Source organism: Oncorhynchus gorbuscha, linkage group LG11 (genome assembly GCF_021184085.1).
Source record: "Oncorhynchus gorbuscha isolate QuinsamMale2020 ecotype Even-year linkage group LG11, OgorEven_v1.0, whole genome shotgun sequence".
Classification (NCBI taxonomy): Eukaryota; Metazoa; Chordata; class Actinopteri; order Salmoniformes; family Salmonidae; genus Oncorhynchus; species Oncorhynchus gorbuscha.
In genome coordinates, this window is record NC_060183.1 from 81,820,261 (window position 1) to 81,837,584 (window position 17,324).

The following is a 17,324-nucleotide window of genomic DNA, read 5'->3' on the forward strand; positions in this document are numbered from 1 at the left end:
AGCTTCATCAGATCGGTGTCGGAGAAGAGGCGCAGCAGGAAATCGTGAACATCGTCCAGTTTCTCAGGTCCTCCCATGTTCATCATTAGGATCCCCGTTTTGGGCTTTCTGCAAGGATAAGTACAGTACAACATTAATACTGCATCATTATTTACAATTGTAACTCAAGAAGTCTACGCAAGTATCCAAGTATTTAGGTTTCTGTGTGGATATGTACAGTAGTACTGTGCTATTCAGAACGGAAACAGCCAAGCAGATATCCCTTGTCTAGACATGTATCCAGAAAGAGCTGCCATTGAAATACATGGAGCAAGGTCGTACGAGGACTCTACCAACTACATAACCAACTGGCACGCATCCGCCCCCCCCCTCAAATTAGGCCTATACTACTGTACTATACTGTGGACAGTAGGTATTTACTCAGGCACTGTATTGAAGGAAGTGATGCCACACAAAAAAACAATAGTTTGTTGCTTGTGTAACAGTGTAATTTTAAACCGTCCCCTCGCCCATACCCGGGCGCGAACCAGGGACCTTCTGCACACATCGACAACAGTCACCCACGAAGCATCGTTACCCATCGCTCCACAAAAGCCGCGGCCCTTGCAGAGCAAGGGGAACTACTACTTCAAGGTCTCAGAGCAAGTGACGTAACCGATTGAAACGCTATTTAGCGCGCACCGCTAACTAAGCTAGCCGTTTCACATCCGGTACACTTGCTCAGTCTTACATTTAATGAACCTCGGCGTGGTCCTACATTTTGGCCGCGGCCTTTTTTAGAGACCCCATCTCTTCATTGAACGTAAGTCTGCAATACTTTTTTTGGGGGGTGTGTGTGTAAGCAACACAGCTCACATTACACAGATTCATGTATCTACAATTGGTTTCACATGGACCTCAATCTAGTCCTTTCATCAACATAGAAGTATAGGGTAGTGTCCACACGCAGTTTCTCACTCAAACACATTTCAGTATGAATGACGACAGGGTAAAAGAGAACTTGAATCAAAGGGATATTTATTCCCTCTCTCTGGTCTATTGTACTGGACCTGTTTTCTAGCGCTTCTGGGGTCGCTGTGGAGGCTGGCTGGGCGAAGGCTGCAACGGTTGCACTACTAGACTGTCTCCTGAGAGGTGTCGAAACACACAGGCTTACGGCGTTACTGCACCTGGCAACTGAAGGGACGAGAGAGAGAGAGAGAGAGAGAGAGAGAGAAGATTAAAGTCAAAAATCAGACATTTAAATTGATATACTTCCTTCTAAGCCGATGCCTAAAACACATAGGGGAAAAATATATATTTTATAATGATTCTGAAAGCAAAACTTCAATTATTATTTCAAGGCATTACCAACATGTATTATCTGCCAAGCTTGGGAGTGGCAACTTTAGTATTTGTTATTAAGAATAGTTTAGTAGACTAGTAGTAGTTGCCAAATAAATATATATATATATATTTCTAATTGGCTGCAGTAGCAATCAGTGAACACTAAGCGGCGCAGGATTATTATGCAAATTGAACAAAATGTCAATTGTGTAACTTTTGAGTTGCATTAGCTAAATAAAAACGTTTCATTGCCTCAATTTTACCCTATGTAGCTATTTTTTTTCCCTCTCCACAGTTTCATTTAACTCCTGGAAGAGCTCAATAATATGACATAGAGCAGTTTGACAAAAGGTTTTAGTAAACATTAGTATGTGTGTGTGGTTAGTCCTTCCAACAAACCAGCTTGAAGCAATACTTGGCTACCTTAGCTTTTGATTTTGGCATATTATTGCGATTATAATTCAAATTGAAATATCTACGAGAATATAATGCTATAATATTGAAGCATTTAGGTGAAGTCCGGTCTCTCACGAAATACCTTATTGACAACCTGAAGGTTAAAAAGCCAATGCTAACTAGCTAGCGGGTGTGGTAAAAGGCTTGGCGGTGGCCAATATAAACTAGCATTTGGCTATTAGCTAACTAGCCATCCAGCAAATACATGTCAAAGACACAGTTAACTTCTGCGTTCACGTTCTTGTGCTGCTGCTAACTTGCTAACTTGCTAACTAACCAGCTATCTGTACAGCTAGCTCGCTAACATTAGCACAAAGTAGCTACCCATCCACTTACATTGAATGAGCCGAGTCGCCCTTCCCAATACAGACATCATGTTTCCACGGAGGATTTCTACACTTCTAGGAGTGATTTGGTCCAGTCGGCGGATCCGATTTGTCTTTATAACAAATTGCGTGGTCGACCAGCTAAATTTCTCCCAGCCTCTAACACCCGAGGAGTGACACTGACAGAAAGCACACCAACAGCACTTGTCACGTGTTTACAAGCCATGCCTGTGCTCTGATGTAGGAAGCGGTGCACTCCCCCTAGCCTGGTAGGAAACTGTGCACTCCCCTAGCCTGGTAGGAAGCGGTGCACTCCCCTAGCCTGGTAGGAAGCGGTGCACTCCCCTAGCCTGGTAGGAAGCGGTGCACTCCCCTAGCCTGGTAGGAAGCGGTGCACTCCCCTAGCCTGGTAGGAAGCGGTGCACTCCCCTAGCCTGGTAGGAAGCGGTGCACTCCCCTAGCCTGGTAGGAAGCGGTGCACTCCCCTAGCCTGGTAGGAAGCGGTGCACTCCCCTAGCCTGGTAGGAAGCGGTGCACTCCCCTAGCCTGGTAGGAAGCGGTGCACTCCCCTAGCCTGGTAGGAAGCGGTGCACTCCCCTAGCCTGGTAGGAAGCGGTGCACTCCCCTAGCCTGGTAGGAAGCGGTGCACTCCCCTAGCCTGGTAGGAAGCGGTGCACTCCCTAGCCTGGTAGGAAGCGGTGCACTCCCCTAGCCTGGTAGGAAACGGTGCCTCCCCTACTCCCTAGCCTGGTAGGAAGCGGTGCACTCGGTGCCCTAGCCTGGTAGGAAGCGGTGCACTCCCTAGCCTGGTAGGAAGCGGTGCACTCCCCTAGCCTGGTAGGAAGCGGTGCACTCCCCTAGCCTGGTAGGAAGCGGTGCACTCCCCTAGCCTGGTAGGAAGCGGTGCACTCCCCTAGCCTGGTAGGAAGCGGTGCACTCCCTAGCCTGGTAGGAAGCGGTGCACTCCCCTAGCCTGGTAGGAAGCGGTGCACTCCCTAGCCTGGTAGGAAGCGGTGCACTCCCAGCCTGCCTAGGAAGCGGTGCACTCCCTAGCCTGGTAGGAAGCGGTGCACTCCCCTAGCCTGGTAGGAAGCGGTGCACTCCCCTAGCCTGGTAGGAAGCGGTGCACTCCCCTAGCCTGGTAGGAAGCGGTGCACTCCCCTAGCCTGGTAGGAAGCGGTGCACTCCCCTAGCCTGGTAGGAAGCGGTGCACTCCCCTAGCCTGGTAGGAAGCGGTGCACTCCCTAGCCTGGTAGGAAGCGGTGCACTCCCCTAGCCTGGTAGGAAGCGGTGCACTCCCCTAGCCTGGTAGGAAGCGGTGCACTCCCCTAGCCTGGTAGGAAGCGGTGCACTCCCCTAGCCTGGTAGGAAGCTGTGCACACTCCCCTAGCCTGGTAGGAAGCGGTGCACTCCCCTAGCCTGGTAGGAAGCGGTGCACTTCCCTAGCCTGGTAGGAAGCGGTGCACTCCCCTAGCCTGGTCATCCAGGAAGTAACCCATGGTGTCCCAGTAACTTTAGGTGCTATTCTGTTCCTTAAAACACATACACATATTTATATATGCATCCAAAACTCACTGTGTATGTGTTTTTGGTGGTTTTACGTCTAGAGAAGGAAGTTACTCAAGAAAATATCTGCCAAATTCTAACCCTTGTTTTTGACTTTATGTTTAACAGGATTATTGTAACAGCAGTGAACCAGTCATTTGCCACAATACACAAGAGATGAAACCGAATGAGTGTCTCCACAGAACATTCCAGATAGATATTGTAGCGTATGAAGTATAAATTTATTGGCAGACAAATAGTATTAGCTTAGACAGCATGAATTTCTTGTTTGAAAACACATTTCAAATCTTACATTTGCAGGGATTTGTTACTGTAATTAATTGTTCTCGTCTTCAATCTCGAGCCTTGTATGTTGGCCTTTTGCAAAGCAGTAAGATGGGCTTCGTCCCAAAACAGAGCTCTATTCTCTATATAGTGCACTACCTTTGGCCCTGGTAAAAAAATAAGGGCCCTATACAGGGATAGTGCTCTGGTAAAAAACAAATAGCTCTATATAGGGAATAGGTTGCCATTTGGGATGTACATCTTGGTCTCTTGAAGCGCAGTGTGATCGATCTCCAGCAGGGGGCAGGGTAGCTGGTAGTTTAGGGTCGACAGCGCTGGATAAAGCGGGGGTAGAGACACACGTCTCTGATGTGGTGTCTGTTCAGCAGCCAGGTTAGGAACCTCTCCAGGCCGAGCCCGTAGCCACCGTGGGGACAGGTACCATACTTCCTCTAGAAGACACAATGTGGACATTATTAAGGCAACACACCATCAAAATAGTCTAACAGATTCTCTGTTCATAAAACAGTTTGTTCCGGGAAACATTTACATTTACATTTAAGTCATTTAGCAGACGCTCTTATCCAGAGCGACTTACAAAATGAAACACTAGGGTGTCTAACCTATGACCCCAGCAGCCATACTAAAATCACAATGAAGCAGAGCCCCCTTGTGTCATACGTAGAATGTGTTTTATTGCTTAAATTAATAAGATGTACATACCTGGTCAGTGTACCAGTAGATGTACATACCTGGTCAGTGTACCAGTAGATGTACATACCTGGTCAGTGTACCAGTAGATGTACATACCTGGTCAGTGTACCAGTAGATGTACATACCTGGTCAGTGTACCAGTAGATGTACATACCTGGTCAGTGTACCAGTAGATGTACATACCTGGTCAGTGTACCAGTCAGTGTACCAGTAGATGTACATACCTGGTCAGTGTACCAGTAGATGTACATACCTGGTCATACCAGTAGATGTACATACCTGGTCAGTGTACCAGTAGATGTACATACCTGGTCAGTGTACCAGTAGATGTACATACCTGGTCAGTGTACCAGTAGATGTACATACCTGGTCAGTGTACCAGTAGATGTACATACCTGGTCAGTGTACCAGTAGATGTACATACCTGGTCAGTGTACCAGTAGATGTACATACCTGGTCAGTGTACCAGTAGATGTACATACCTGGTCAGTGTACCAGTAGAGATGTACCAGTAGATGTACATACCTGGTCAGTGTACCAGTAGATGTACATACCTGGTCAGTGTACCAGTAGATGTACATACCTGGTCAGTGTACCAGTAGATGTACATATACCAGTAGATGTACATACCTGGTCAGTGTACCAGTAGATGTACATAGAGTGTACCAGTAGATGTACATACCTGGTCAGTGTACCAGTAGATGTACATACCTGGTCAGTGTACCAGTAGATGTACATACCTGGTCATACCTGGTCAGTGTACCAGTAGATGTACATACCTGGTCATACCTGGTCAGTGTACCAGTAGATGTACATACCTGGAGTGTACCAGTAGATGTACATACCTGGTCAGTGTACCAGTAGATGTACATACCTGGTCAGTGTACCAGTAGATGTACATACCTGGTCAGTGTACCAGTAGATGTACATACCTGGTCAGTGTACCAGTAGATGTACATACCTGGTCAGTGTACCAGTAGATGTAGATGTACATACCTGGTCAGTGTACCAGTAGATGTACATACCTGGTCAGTGTACCAGTAGATGTACATAGATGTACCAGTAGATACATACCTGGTCAGTGTACCAGTAGATGTACATACCTGGTCAGTGTACCAGTAGATGTACATACCTGGTCAGTGTACCAGTAGATGTACATACCTGGTCAGTGTACCAGTAGATGTACATACCTGGTCAGTGTACCAGTAGATGTACATACCTGGTCAGTGTACCAGTAGATGTACATACCTGGTCAGACCAGTGTACATACCTGGTCAGTGTACCAGTAGATGTACATACCTGGTCAGTGTACCAGTAGATGTACATACCTGGTCAGTGTACCAGTAGATGTACAGTGTACCAGTAGATGTACATACCTGGTCAGTGTACCAGTAGATGTACATACCTGGTCAGTGTACCAGTAGATGTACATACCTGGTCAGTGTACCAGTAGATGTACATACCTGGTCAGTGTACCAGTAGATGTACATACCTGGTCAGGTCAGTGTACATACCTGGTCAGTGTACCAGTAGATGTACATACCTGGTCAGTGTACCAGTAGATGTACATAGATGTAGATACCTGGTCAGTGTACCAGTAGATGTACATACCTGGTCAGTGTATCAGTATTAAGGGGTAGATGTACATACCTGGTCAGTGTACCAGTAGTAAGGGGTAGATGTACATGCCTGGTCAGTGTACCAGTAGATGTACATACCTGGTCAGTGTACCAGTAGTAAGGGGTAGATGTATATACCTGGTCAGTGTACCAGTAGTAAGGGGTAGATGTATATACCTGGTCAGTGTACCAGTATTAAGGGGTAGATGTACATGCCTGGTCAGTGTACCAGTAGATGTACATACCTGGTCAGTGTACCAGTAGATGTACATACCTGGTCAGTGTACCAGTAGTAAGGGGTAGATGTACATACCTGGTCAGTGTACCAGTAGTAAGGGGTAGATATATATACCTGGTCAGTGTACCAGTAGTAAGGGGTAGATGTATATACCTGGTCAGTGTACCAGTATTAAGGGGTAGATGTACATGCCTGGTCAGTGTACCAGTAGATGTACATACCTGGTCAGTGTACCAGTAGTAAGGGGTAGATGTATATACCTGGTCAGTGTACCAGTAGTAAGGGGTAGATGTATATACCTGGTCAGTGTACCAGTAGTAAGGGGTAGGTGTACATACCTGGTCAGTGTACCAGTAGTAAGGGGTTGGGTCAATGCCTTCCCTCTTGTATCCCTCCAGCAGTTCCTCAGCATCCCAGATCCTCATAGACCCTCCAACTATCTCTCCAACGTTAGGCATCAGCACATCCACCTGGGGAGAGGAACAGCAGGGACAACAATGAGGATGTCTTTCAGGGCCCATATTCAAAACGCCTCTCAGAGAAGGAGTCCTGATCTAGAACCAGCTCCCCCCAGTCCATATTCTTATTCATCATTATCTAATAGGACAAAACTGATCTAGAACCAGCTCCCCCCTGTCCATATTCTTATTCATCATTATCTAATAGGACAAAACTGATCTAGAACCAGCTCCCCCCTGTCCATATTCTTATTCATCATTATCTAATAGGACAAAACTGATCTAGAACCAGCTCCCCCCTGTCCATATTCTTATCTAATAGGACAAAACTGATCTAGAATCAGCTCCCCCCTGTCCATATTCTTATTCATTATTATCTAATAGGACAAAACTGATCTTGGATCAGAACCCAGAGACATGTTTGAATCAGGCCCTGGATAAGGTTCATGATGGCTTCTCTGAGATGTGGTTTTTCAGGTCATGGTTTCTCTGCTGGTCGGGGACTCACCGACTCGGTGAGGCGTCGGTCCTCAGGACAGCGCTGCATGTAGAAGGACTTGATCTCAGCCGGGAAGCGGCACAGCAGGATGGTCTCACCGATGGCATCAGTCATCAGCCTCTCTGGGGCCTCTGGGATGTCCTGAAACCAAGGAGGGAGAGGGTTTTATAACATCACAATAACAGGAGAAGATCCACTGAACAATACACTGGTGGAGGAGCTAAACACTGAGCGGACATTCTGTTGCCCTCTTCACATCAGTTTCCTGGACACAGATTTAAGTTATGGACTCAGAAGCTGGTTCAACAGATTCTGCATTGAAAGTAATATGTAGTCCAGGGCTTGGCTAAATCTGTCCTGGATACCAGCCCTAAAAGTCTTGAAACAACCACAGATCGACACTGTCCAAATATTATTTCTGAGGGAGATAGTCAATTAGAATCACTCCTAATTACTGTGGTACTTGTCGACCATAAACCATTTATCAAATGTAATTTATTCAGTCAAACGTACCTCTCCAAACTCATAGTATGTCCCATCATCCTTTTTGATGTCATGCTCCTTCAGCCAGATGATGGCCTCAGAGTAGTTCATCCTCTTGAAGGGCCTCTTGGGGGGCTTGAAGTCCTGGGGAAGACGGAAAGGAAAAAGACAGGCCACATTAGCACTGTGCTATCCTCGTGTTCAGCCTTTCAGCACCATACCAGGATTCTAAAAGATCAAGGAAACTTGAATCTCAAAAAGGAAACATTATTTCAAGATAAACCTTTTATAAGAATATATCCATCTCAGTGAACAAGACTACGAGAAAGAGACAGACAGACAGCTAGAGACAGACAGACAGACAGCTAGACAGACAGACCGACAGCTAGAGACAGCTAGACAGACAGACAGCTAGAGACAGACAGACAGACAGCAGACAGACAGACAGCTAGACAGACAGACAGCTAGGGACAGCTAGACAGACAGACAGCTAGAGACAGCAGACAGACAGCTAGAGACAGAGAAAAGGGGGGGAGAGAACTAATAGCTGCCAATAAAACAGACGTACAGGGTTGACTTGGTAGAGTAGAGAAGCAGCAGGAGACTTCAGGACTCTGTCCACCACATCACACACCAGATCCTCCAGTCTGCTCAGTAGGTCCTCATAGGTCATGAAGGGGCACTCTGCCTCTATGTGAGTGTACCTACAGAGGGAGGGCACATAGTGTAACTACATAACCCTTGTTAACCGCTAAGGGATCGGTGTGTCCCCCACGAGACGGTTGAGCAAACGTAGGCTAATGTGATTAGCATGAGGTTGTCAGTAACAACAAACCAAAAAATCCCAGGACATAGACATGTCTGACATGGGCAGAAAGCTTAAATTCTTGTTAATCTAACTGCACTGTCCAATTTACAGTAGCGTGTACAGTGAAATAATACCATGCTATTGTTTGAGGAGAGTGAACAATTATGAACTAGAAAATGTATTAATAAACCAATTAGGCACAGTTGGGCAGTCTTGATACAACATTTTGAACAGATATGCAATGGTTCATTAGATCAGTAAAAAAAAACTTTGCACATACACTGCTGCCACCTAGTGGCCAAAATCTAAATTGCACCTGGGCTGGAATAATACATTATGACTTTTCTCTTGCATTTTAAAGATGGTAAAAAAAAAACGTTTTTTTCTTTGCATGAACTTTTATCAGATCTAATGTGTTATAATTCTCCTACATTCATTTAACATTTCCACAAACTTCAAAGTGTTTCCTTTCAAATGGTATTGAGAATATGCATATCCTTGCTTCAGGTCCTGAGCTACAGGCAGTTCGATTTGGGCATGTCATTTTAGGTGAAAATTGAAAAGAAGAGTTTTAAACACTAGAAAGTGTCTGTTGAAGAATAAGTCATCAGTGAAACTAACCTGTATAAATAAAAGGTCAATAGAAATAGAGGGTTTCCTAAGGTCATGTTTTGCTATCAGAATGGCTCCAATATGAAACAGCAAAGGAAAACAACAGTACTCACTCAGACAGGTGCCTGCGGGTGCGGGACTGCTCTGCGCGGTAGGACTGAGCGATACAGAAGGTGTCTCCCAGAGCAGGGATGCAGGTCTCCAGGTAGAGCTGTGAGGACTGGGTCAGGAACGCTTCCTCCCCAAAGTAGTTCAGGTTGAACAGGGTGGAACCTCCCTCCACCTGGGTCTGCACCAGGGTGGGTGGGGTGATCTTTGGGGGAAAAAAAAAAAAAAAAAAATCACAGATTTAGACAAGAAGAAGTGTCGACATACAAGGCTGAAAATATACAATTCAAGATTCAAAGCTTTTATCACTAACCACGTTTCCATCTGCTTTGTGAATCAAGTCACATCACATTAAATAAAACACAACAGTTGTGATGGATGAAGGTAGTTTCAGTACAATTTTATAAATCCAAACAGATAATTTGTTAGTTCGACATGGTGGGATCTTTTTGTGTCTGTAAAATTAATTTTGTGAGAAATTGAAGTGGAAACGTCTTTATGCTGAAATTAACCATTAAAACAACATAAACTTGAGTCACCATGATATGGTGTGTGATCCTCCCACTAGGACTCCGGGAAACCCTGCAGTTTATTAGGCTACAGAATAAATCATTTAGAAACGTCACAGGGTGGTGAAAGTGCAGTGATCTTGATGCTCCTTTCCAATAAATAGAGGGTCTAATTCTGGTGACATGATGATTGATGCTTGACTGCCGTTTTGACAAATAAAACCACTCTCTCTCTGATCCATAATGTCATCATGTAGACGAGCCTTCCTGCACTGTATCTGCCAGCTGTTGTCTAGAGCTCCCGCGACAAGACCAGAGTAGGCCCGCGTCAAAACCAGAGTAGGCCCGCGTCAAAACCAGAGTAGGCCCGCGTCAAAACCAGAGTACAAGACCAGAGTAGGCCCGTCAAGACCAGAGTAGGCCCGCGTCAAAACCAGAGTAGGCCCGCGTCAAAACCAGAGTAGGCCCGCGTCAAAACCAGAGTAGGCCCGCGTCAAAACCAGAGTAGGCCCGCGTCAAAACCAGAGTAGGCCCGCGTCAAAACCAGAGTAGGCCCGCGTCAAAACCAGAGTAGGCCCGTCAAGTCAAAACCAGAGTAGGCCCAGCGTCAAAACCAGAGTAGGCCAAGACCGTCAAAGACCAGAGTAGGGCGTCAAGACCAGCAAGTCAAAACCAGAGTAGGCCCGCGTCAAAACCAGAGTAGGCCCGCGTCAAAACCAGAGTAGGCCCGCGTCAAAACCAGAGTAGGCCCGCGTCAAAACCAGAGTAGGCCCGCGTCAAAACCAGAGTAGGCCCGCGTCAAAACCAGAGTAGGCCAAGCGTCAAAACCAGAGTAGGCCGCGTCAAGACCAGAGTAGGCCGCGTCAAAGACCAGAGTAGGCCCGCGTCAAGACCAGAGTAGGCCAGCGTCAAGACCAGAGTAGGCCGCGTCAAGACCAGAGTAGGCCCGCGTCAAGACCAGAGTAGGCCCGCGTCAAGACCAGAGTAGGCCCGCGTCAAGACCAGAGTAGGCCCGCGTCAAGACCAGAGTAGGCCCGCGTCAAGACCAGAGTAGGCCCGCGTCAAGACCAGAGTAGGCCCGCGTCAAGACCAGAGTAGGCCCGCGTCAAGACCAGAGTAGGCCCGCGTCAAGACCAAGACCAGAGTAGGCCCCAAGACCAGAGTAGGCCAAGACCAGAGTAGGCCAGCGTCAAGACCAGAGTAGGCCAGCGTCAAGACGTCAAGACCAGAGTAGGCCAGCGTCAAGACCAGAGTAGGCCCGCGTCAAGACCAGAGTAGGCCCGCGTCAAGACCAGAGTAGGCCCGCGTCAAGACCAGAGTAGGCCCGCGTCAAGACCAGAGTAGGCCCGCGTCAAGACCAGAGTAGGCATGTGACAAGACCAGAGTAGGCCCGTGACAAAACCATCGGTAGAGATGGAAACTTGATTCTGAAGAGAAAAATCTTAATGTTTTTCTTGGTCCGGGGCAGTTAAATCTGGTAACTACCCATCCCGGATCGGGGAGAATTGTCATCAACTGACAAAAAAATAATACTAGAAAATATTAATTCAATTTATTTTGGTGGTTTGACGCTTCAAAGAGCTCAGAGGACGTTTGTACAGTGAACCCACTCTTACCTACTGACTTTGTCCCCATGGGGACATTTTGTTGCACTGTCATGTACACATTTAAAGTGGCGTTTATAAATACAAAAACAAAAATTGACAATACAACTTTCATAACAGTTACATACCAATAAATAAATATATATATATAAAAAGACTAGCTTGCTGGCCTTACGGAGTCGATAGGAACATTAGACCGAGCTATTTCGGAGGGATATCACATCTGGCACAGATGATTGTCCAGTTGTGTTTTTTATGCTGAGGGGTCAAGAGTATTTTGTGAGCCTTATGGAGGGTCCTGACCTTGAAGAGCTCATCCAGGCCTGTCTGTTGGACCCCAAGTACCTTGGGGAGGGTCCTGACCTTGAAGAGCTCATCCAGGCCTGTCTGTTTGACTCCAAGTACCTTGCCTGCTGTGGTAATAATCCTTCTCAACATATTGTTACCTCATAGTATCCGCGGGCGAAGAAGTGATCCCTGAAGCACTGTGTGACAGTGGAACGGACCCGGAGGATCTTGGACACGTTCTCCCCACGGATCATCATGTGTCTGTTGTTGAGCTGAACGTCCACATCAGACTCCTCATTCAGCAGGTTGTCAGCTCCTCCAGCCGGCGCCAGACCCACCAGCTCCCAGAAGTCACAGTGCAGCTCATGACCACCAGGGGCCTGGAGAAGGAGGAAGAAAGGACATCCTAGTCAGTCATAGCTCTAATAATAAAATAACAAACCATCTAATTACAGTTAAAAGGGACAGTTTTCCCCGAATCAGATCAAATTTTATTTGTCACATACACATGGTTAGCAGATGTTAATGCGAGTGTAGCGAAATGCTTGTGCTTCTAGTTCCGACAATGCAGTGATAACCAACAAGTAATCTAACTAACAATTCCAAAACTACTGTCTTATACACAGTGTAAGGGGATAAGGAACATGTACATAAGGATATATGAATGAGTGATGGTACAGAGCAGCATACAGATTGAGCCTAGTCCTGGTCTAAAAAAAAGAAGGTTTGAGTGAAAACATGACAGTTTAATCTGGGTAATTAAAGTAAGTAGGTGAAGAATCTGTACCTGCTTTCCCTCAGGCACTTTCTCCACTGTCCCATACAGAGCCACTGTGCTTTCAGTGGACAGCACCAGGGCATTGTAGCACTGACACTATAATGGAGACAAAAAAAAAATGTTTTACAAATAACAACAAATAAAAGAAAGCATATTATTCCATTTTGTAACAAAAAAAATAAAAGATATTAACACATTTAAGACAAAACATATATGTTTTACCAATTTATTGTTGAGAACACACTGCAGGAAACCAGTTCCATCCCTCAGCACAATGAACAGCAGGTTCTTTCCTAGCAAGAGAATGACAATGTGTTCAGTCAACTTACCGGGTGAAATAGAAAATAAAGAGAATAATAAATCCACTATGAGCCATGTAAGCCCCTCCTCTCATCCAGCCGCCCCTCTCCTCTCCTCTCATCCAGCTGCCCCTCCCCCCCAGTTAGTTTTTGGGGGGAATTTTCATTGTTGGACATAAAAGGCTGGACAAAAACACCCTGCATTACTATCCTGAGACTATACTGTTAAACAACAACCTGCATGTTATCAGCTAGTTACAGTGCTGTGGCATGCTGACATTAGACACACATTAACCAACGTTCTACAATCCTCACCTTGTTTTCTCATTCGGTGCACCCAACCAAATACCTTCACTCTCTCCCCTCGGAGAGGCTCCAGCTGATAGATTTTGACCTGTTGGGAAAAGGTTGATTACATTTCTATATTTCAACACAATGGAAGATAAACATGTGATTCTTATTTCCAAACATATATTTGTATTTGTTTAAATCCCTTTTAAACAATACAAAACATAGTAAGAGGAGTTAGACAGGATACTGACTAAAGAGAATATAGTGGATCTGACCGTTTTGGGCTTTGGAAGGCTGGAGTCATTCTCAATGGTGATTTTCTTAGCTTCTTCTAGGTTCTTCTCTCGTCTCTCAGAATCCTCTGCCTTTAAATCAAAAAGTTGAAAATAACTTACATAAACAGCAGCTCACATGGGCTACTGCTGCCTGTGAATATTTTAACCGATAGCCACAACTGTTTATGGCCAAATACAAGACTGTGTGAATAATTGTAATAGTGGCATCCCAAAAGGCATCCTATTCCCTACATAGAGCACTACTTTTGACCAGAAGTATAGGAAATAGGATTCCTATATAGGGAATATAGTTCTATTTGGGATAAACTTGCCCCAGACTATTTCCCCACGTACCTCCTTTTTGTCTTTGGAGTCGCTCTTCATCTGCTCTCTAGCAAATAACTTGATCACATTTTTCATCTGCGTCTTGGAGATCACTGCCCAACGCTGGAGTAATAGGGGAGACGAAATCAGAACGGGGAGACGAAATCAGAACGGGGAGACGAAATCAGAACGGGGAGACGAAATCAGAACGGGGAGACGAAATCAGAACGGGGAGACGAAATCAGAACGGGGAAACCAAATGAAAGTGAGACCAAACGACTTTTTTTCAAATGCTTTTAACTATGTACCTCTCCTTCCTTCTGAGAGTCCACATAGATGGTTGGGAATGGTTCCTTTCCAGCAAATGTCAAAGCCTTTGAAATGAAATAGTTGTTGTTATAGCAATGCACTTAACTGTGTTTGATTGAAAAATACGTAGACACGTCAGTTATGTTGGATGGAGTCACAATTAAACACAAAACGACACTGATTTCCTCTTACCCTCAAGGAGGTCTTGAAAGGCTTCCTCTCTGTTCCGTCACCATCCTGGTCATTTCCTTCTTTGTCAGACACATACAACTCACCTGGAAGAAGTGGAAACACTCAACACTTGATTCTGAATGTACATGTTAGTTCAGCGAACTAATGCAGTGATTATGCTAGCTAGGCAAGATGCTCGTTGGTTAGATAACAGGAGCGTGACACAGACAGTCAAGATAAGCTTGAGCTATGCAATGATTTTACATGCACCACTTGTGCTATGAAAGCTAACTAGCAACACCGGTCTGATGCAACACATCGCATGCTTTCAACATTGCTACAAGGGCTGTAAAATTAGCTAGACTTGTTATCAACTTACCCACTGAGAGTTCGCCCGTGGTTTTCGTTACCTCCTCTGCCATACCCACGTACAAATTGTATCAAATGTGTGTATTTTAACGGATTTACGAGCGAGCTAATAATAATACGAAAAATGAATCGGCCCTCGTTGGGGTTTGTGCGCATGCGTACGGTGAATACAATTTCCGGATAGTTCGTGAATGGTGACTGGTCGCAGTAAATTTAACGTGGATTCGTTCCACCCTGAAATGACGAAAGTACCATTATGTTGTGGTTTATGGATGGAGAGATGTGGCTAGATATGATTCATGCTTATTTCATTAGTAATTCAACCCATTGCATCATGTAAATAGCTCGCAAGTTAAGCATGTCACTGTACTGTTTAACACCTACTGTTTAACACCCTGTGCATGTGACAATTACAAAAGATAAAAGTTGCTTCCATTTTTAATAAATACCGCTTGAAATATTATAGAACCAATCTTCCAATGGAAAAATGCCTCCGTGGCTGTGAATAATAAATGAATCTCATAATTCATCCGAACTCGATGAATACAACAACACTGGATCACGTTGAGAAGTTCACAGTTTAAGTATGGGTCTCGTTCATTTCCAAGTCTTCAGTCGTGTGATCAGTGGGCTGTGGCTCAACTTTACCCCTGTGCAGTTTCTCATACAACTGTATCACAAAAAAGAAGAGTAGAGAAGACGCATCAGATCAAGTATGTATTTCATATCAGAGTTTTTTGTAAAACCACCAGAAATAAACTCAGAATTTCAGTCAAATACATGTTCCCCTTATCGAGCCAACTGTTACCATGAATAAAACATCAAAACTGCATACATTAAGAATAAGTACTTACAGTGAACCAAATGGGTAAATGTAGTATTCCATACACTACAACAAGGCAAAATAAGAATGTTTCGATGTAGATGGTGTTTTCAAAGAGCGTGGAGTATGTCAGGGGCATTTCATCGTTGTACTGAAATTTTGAAAAAAAAGTCAACCAACGTTTTAATGCATTTAGCAAGTGCTTACAGAGTTTTCATAAAGGTATCAGTTCAAAAGGCAGTCACACATCTGAACCATCTTTTTTTGCAGGTGCAAGGAAACAGTTGAAAAATATGAGAAAAAACCCTGCATACTGCTCTGTCCTATTATCACTGCTCTGGCTAGAATAATAATAATAATAATAATAATAATCACTGCTAGTATCACTGCTCTGGCTAGTACCACTGCTAATATCACTGCTCTGGCTAGTACCACTGCTAGTATCACTGCTCTGGCTAGTATCACTGCTAGTATCACTGCTCTGGTTAGTACCACTGCTAGTATCACTGCTCTGGTTAGTACCACTGCTAGTATCACTGCTCTGGCTAGTATCACTGCTAGTATCACTGCTCTGGTTAGTACCACTGCTAGTATCACTGCTCTGGCTAGAATCACTGCTCTGGCTAGAATCACTGCTAGTATCACTGCTCTGGTTAGTACCACTGCTAGTATCACTGCTCTGGCTAGTACCACTGCTAGTATCACTGCTCTGGCTAGAATCACTGCTCTGGCTAGAATCACTGCTCTGGCTAGTATCACTGCTCTGATTAGTACCACTGCTAGTATCACTGCTCTGGCTAGTATCACTGCTAGTATCACTGCTCTGGCTAGTATCACTGCTAGTATCACTGCTCTGGTTAGTACCACTGCTAGTATCACTGCTCTGGTTAGTACCACTGCTAGTATCACTGCTCTGGCTAGTATCACTGCTCTGGCTAGAATCACTGCTAGTATCACTGCTCTACCAGTATCACTGCTCTGGCTAGTACCACTGCTAGTATCACTGCTCTGGCTAGAATCACTGCTCTGGCTAGAATCACTGCTCTGGCTAGTATCACTGCTCTGGCTAGAATCACTGCTCTGGCTAGAATCACTGCTCTGGCTAGTATCACTGCTCTGATTAGTACCACTGCTAGTAGCACTGCTAGTATCACTGCTAGTATCACTGCTCTGGCTAGAATCACTGCTCTGGCTAGAATCACTGCTAGTATCACTGCTCTGGTTAGTACCACTGCTAGTATCACTGCTCTGGCTAGTACCACTGCTAGTATCACTGCTCTGGCTAGTACCACTGCTAGTATCACTGCTCTGGCTAGAATCACTGCTCTGGCTAGAATCACTGCTCTGGCTAGTATCACTGCTCTGGCTAGTATCACTGCTAGTATCACTGCTCTGGCTAGTACCACTGCTAGTATCACTGCTCTGGCTAGAATCACTGCTCTGGCTAGAATCACTGCTCTGGCTAGTATCACTGCTCTGATTAGTACCACTGCTAGTACCACTGCTAGTATCACTGCTAGTATCACTGCTCTGGCTAGAATCACTGCTCTGGCTAGAATCACTGCTCTGGCTAGAATCACTGCTCTGGCTAGTATCACTGCTCTGATTAGTATCACTGCTAGTATCACTGCTCTGGCTAGTACCACTGCTAGTATCACTGCTCTGGCTAGAATCACTGCTCTGGCTAGAATCACTGCTCTGGCTAGTATCACTGCTCTGATTAGTACCACTGCTAGTACCACTGCTAGTATCACTGCTAGTATCACTGCTCTGGTTAGTACCACTGCTAGTACCACTGCTAGTATCA

General features: G+C 45.2%; 2 protein-coding genes across 2 annotated transcripts in view; both read right to left on the reverse strand.

Annotated features, from left to right (window-relative positions):
- The window catches only part of fech (ferrochelatase), a 21,829-nt gene extending 19,504 nt beyond the window's left edge, over nt 1-2,325 (reverse strand). Inside the window, exons 1-3 of the mRNA XM_046290644.1 lie at nt 2,119-2,325; nt 1,050-1,176; nt 1-108 (exon numbers count right to left, since the gene is read on the reverse strand). The exon at nt 1-108 is cut by the window's left edge and continues 12 nt beyond it. Coding sequence (XP_046146600.1) covers nt 1-108; nt 1,050-1,176; nt 2,119-2,158 — 275 coding nt within the window. The 5' untranslated portion in view covers nt 2,159-2,325. The remainder of the gene's footprint in view (nt 109-1,049; nt 1,177-2,118) is intronic.
- A 1,551-nt stretch (nt 2,326-3,876) lies between these two features.
- LOC123989553 (asparagine--tRNA ligase, cytoplasmic-like) lies at nt 3,877-14,880 on the reverse strand. The gene is made up of 15 exons (XM_046290645.1): nt 14,705-14,880; nt 14,347-14,429; nt 14,154-14,219; nt 13,876-13,968; nt 13,522-13,611; nt 13,271-13,349; nt 12,879-12,949; nt 12,666-12,752; nt 12,037-12,258; nt 9,483-9,682; nt 8,518-8,653; nt 7,980-8,093; nt 7,476-7,607; nt 6,848-6,979; nt 3,877-4,390 (listed from the first exon to the last, which is right to left on the reverse strand). Exons 1-15 carry the CDS (start codon nt 14,745-14,747, stop codon nt 4,259-4,261), a joined length of 1,680 nt encoding a protein of 559 aa, XP_046146601.1. The 5' UTR covers nt 14,748-14,880; the 3' UTR covers nt 3,877-4,258.
- Nucleotides 14,881-17,324: the final 2,444 nt, after the last annotated feature.

Coding starts and splice junctions, on each gene's coding strand:
- LOC123989553 (XM_046290645.1), bottom strand. CDS start 14,747: ATGGCAGAGGAGGTAACGAAAACCACGGGCGAACTCTCAGTGG. Junction 14,220..14,346: donor CTTTCAAGACCTCCTTGAGG/GTAAGAGGAAAT, acceptor TTCATTTCAAAG/GCTTTGACATTTGCTGGAAA. Junction 9,683..12,036: donor TCGCCCGCGGATACTATGAG/GTAACAATATGT, acceptor TTTCCCCCAAAG/ATCACCCCACCCACCCTGGT.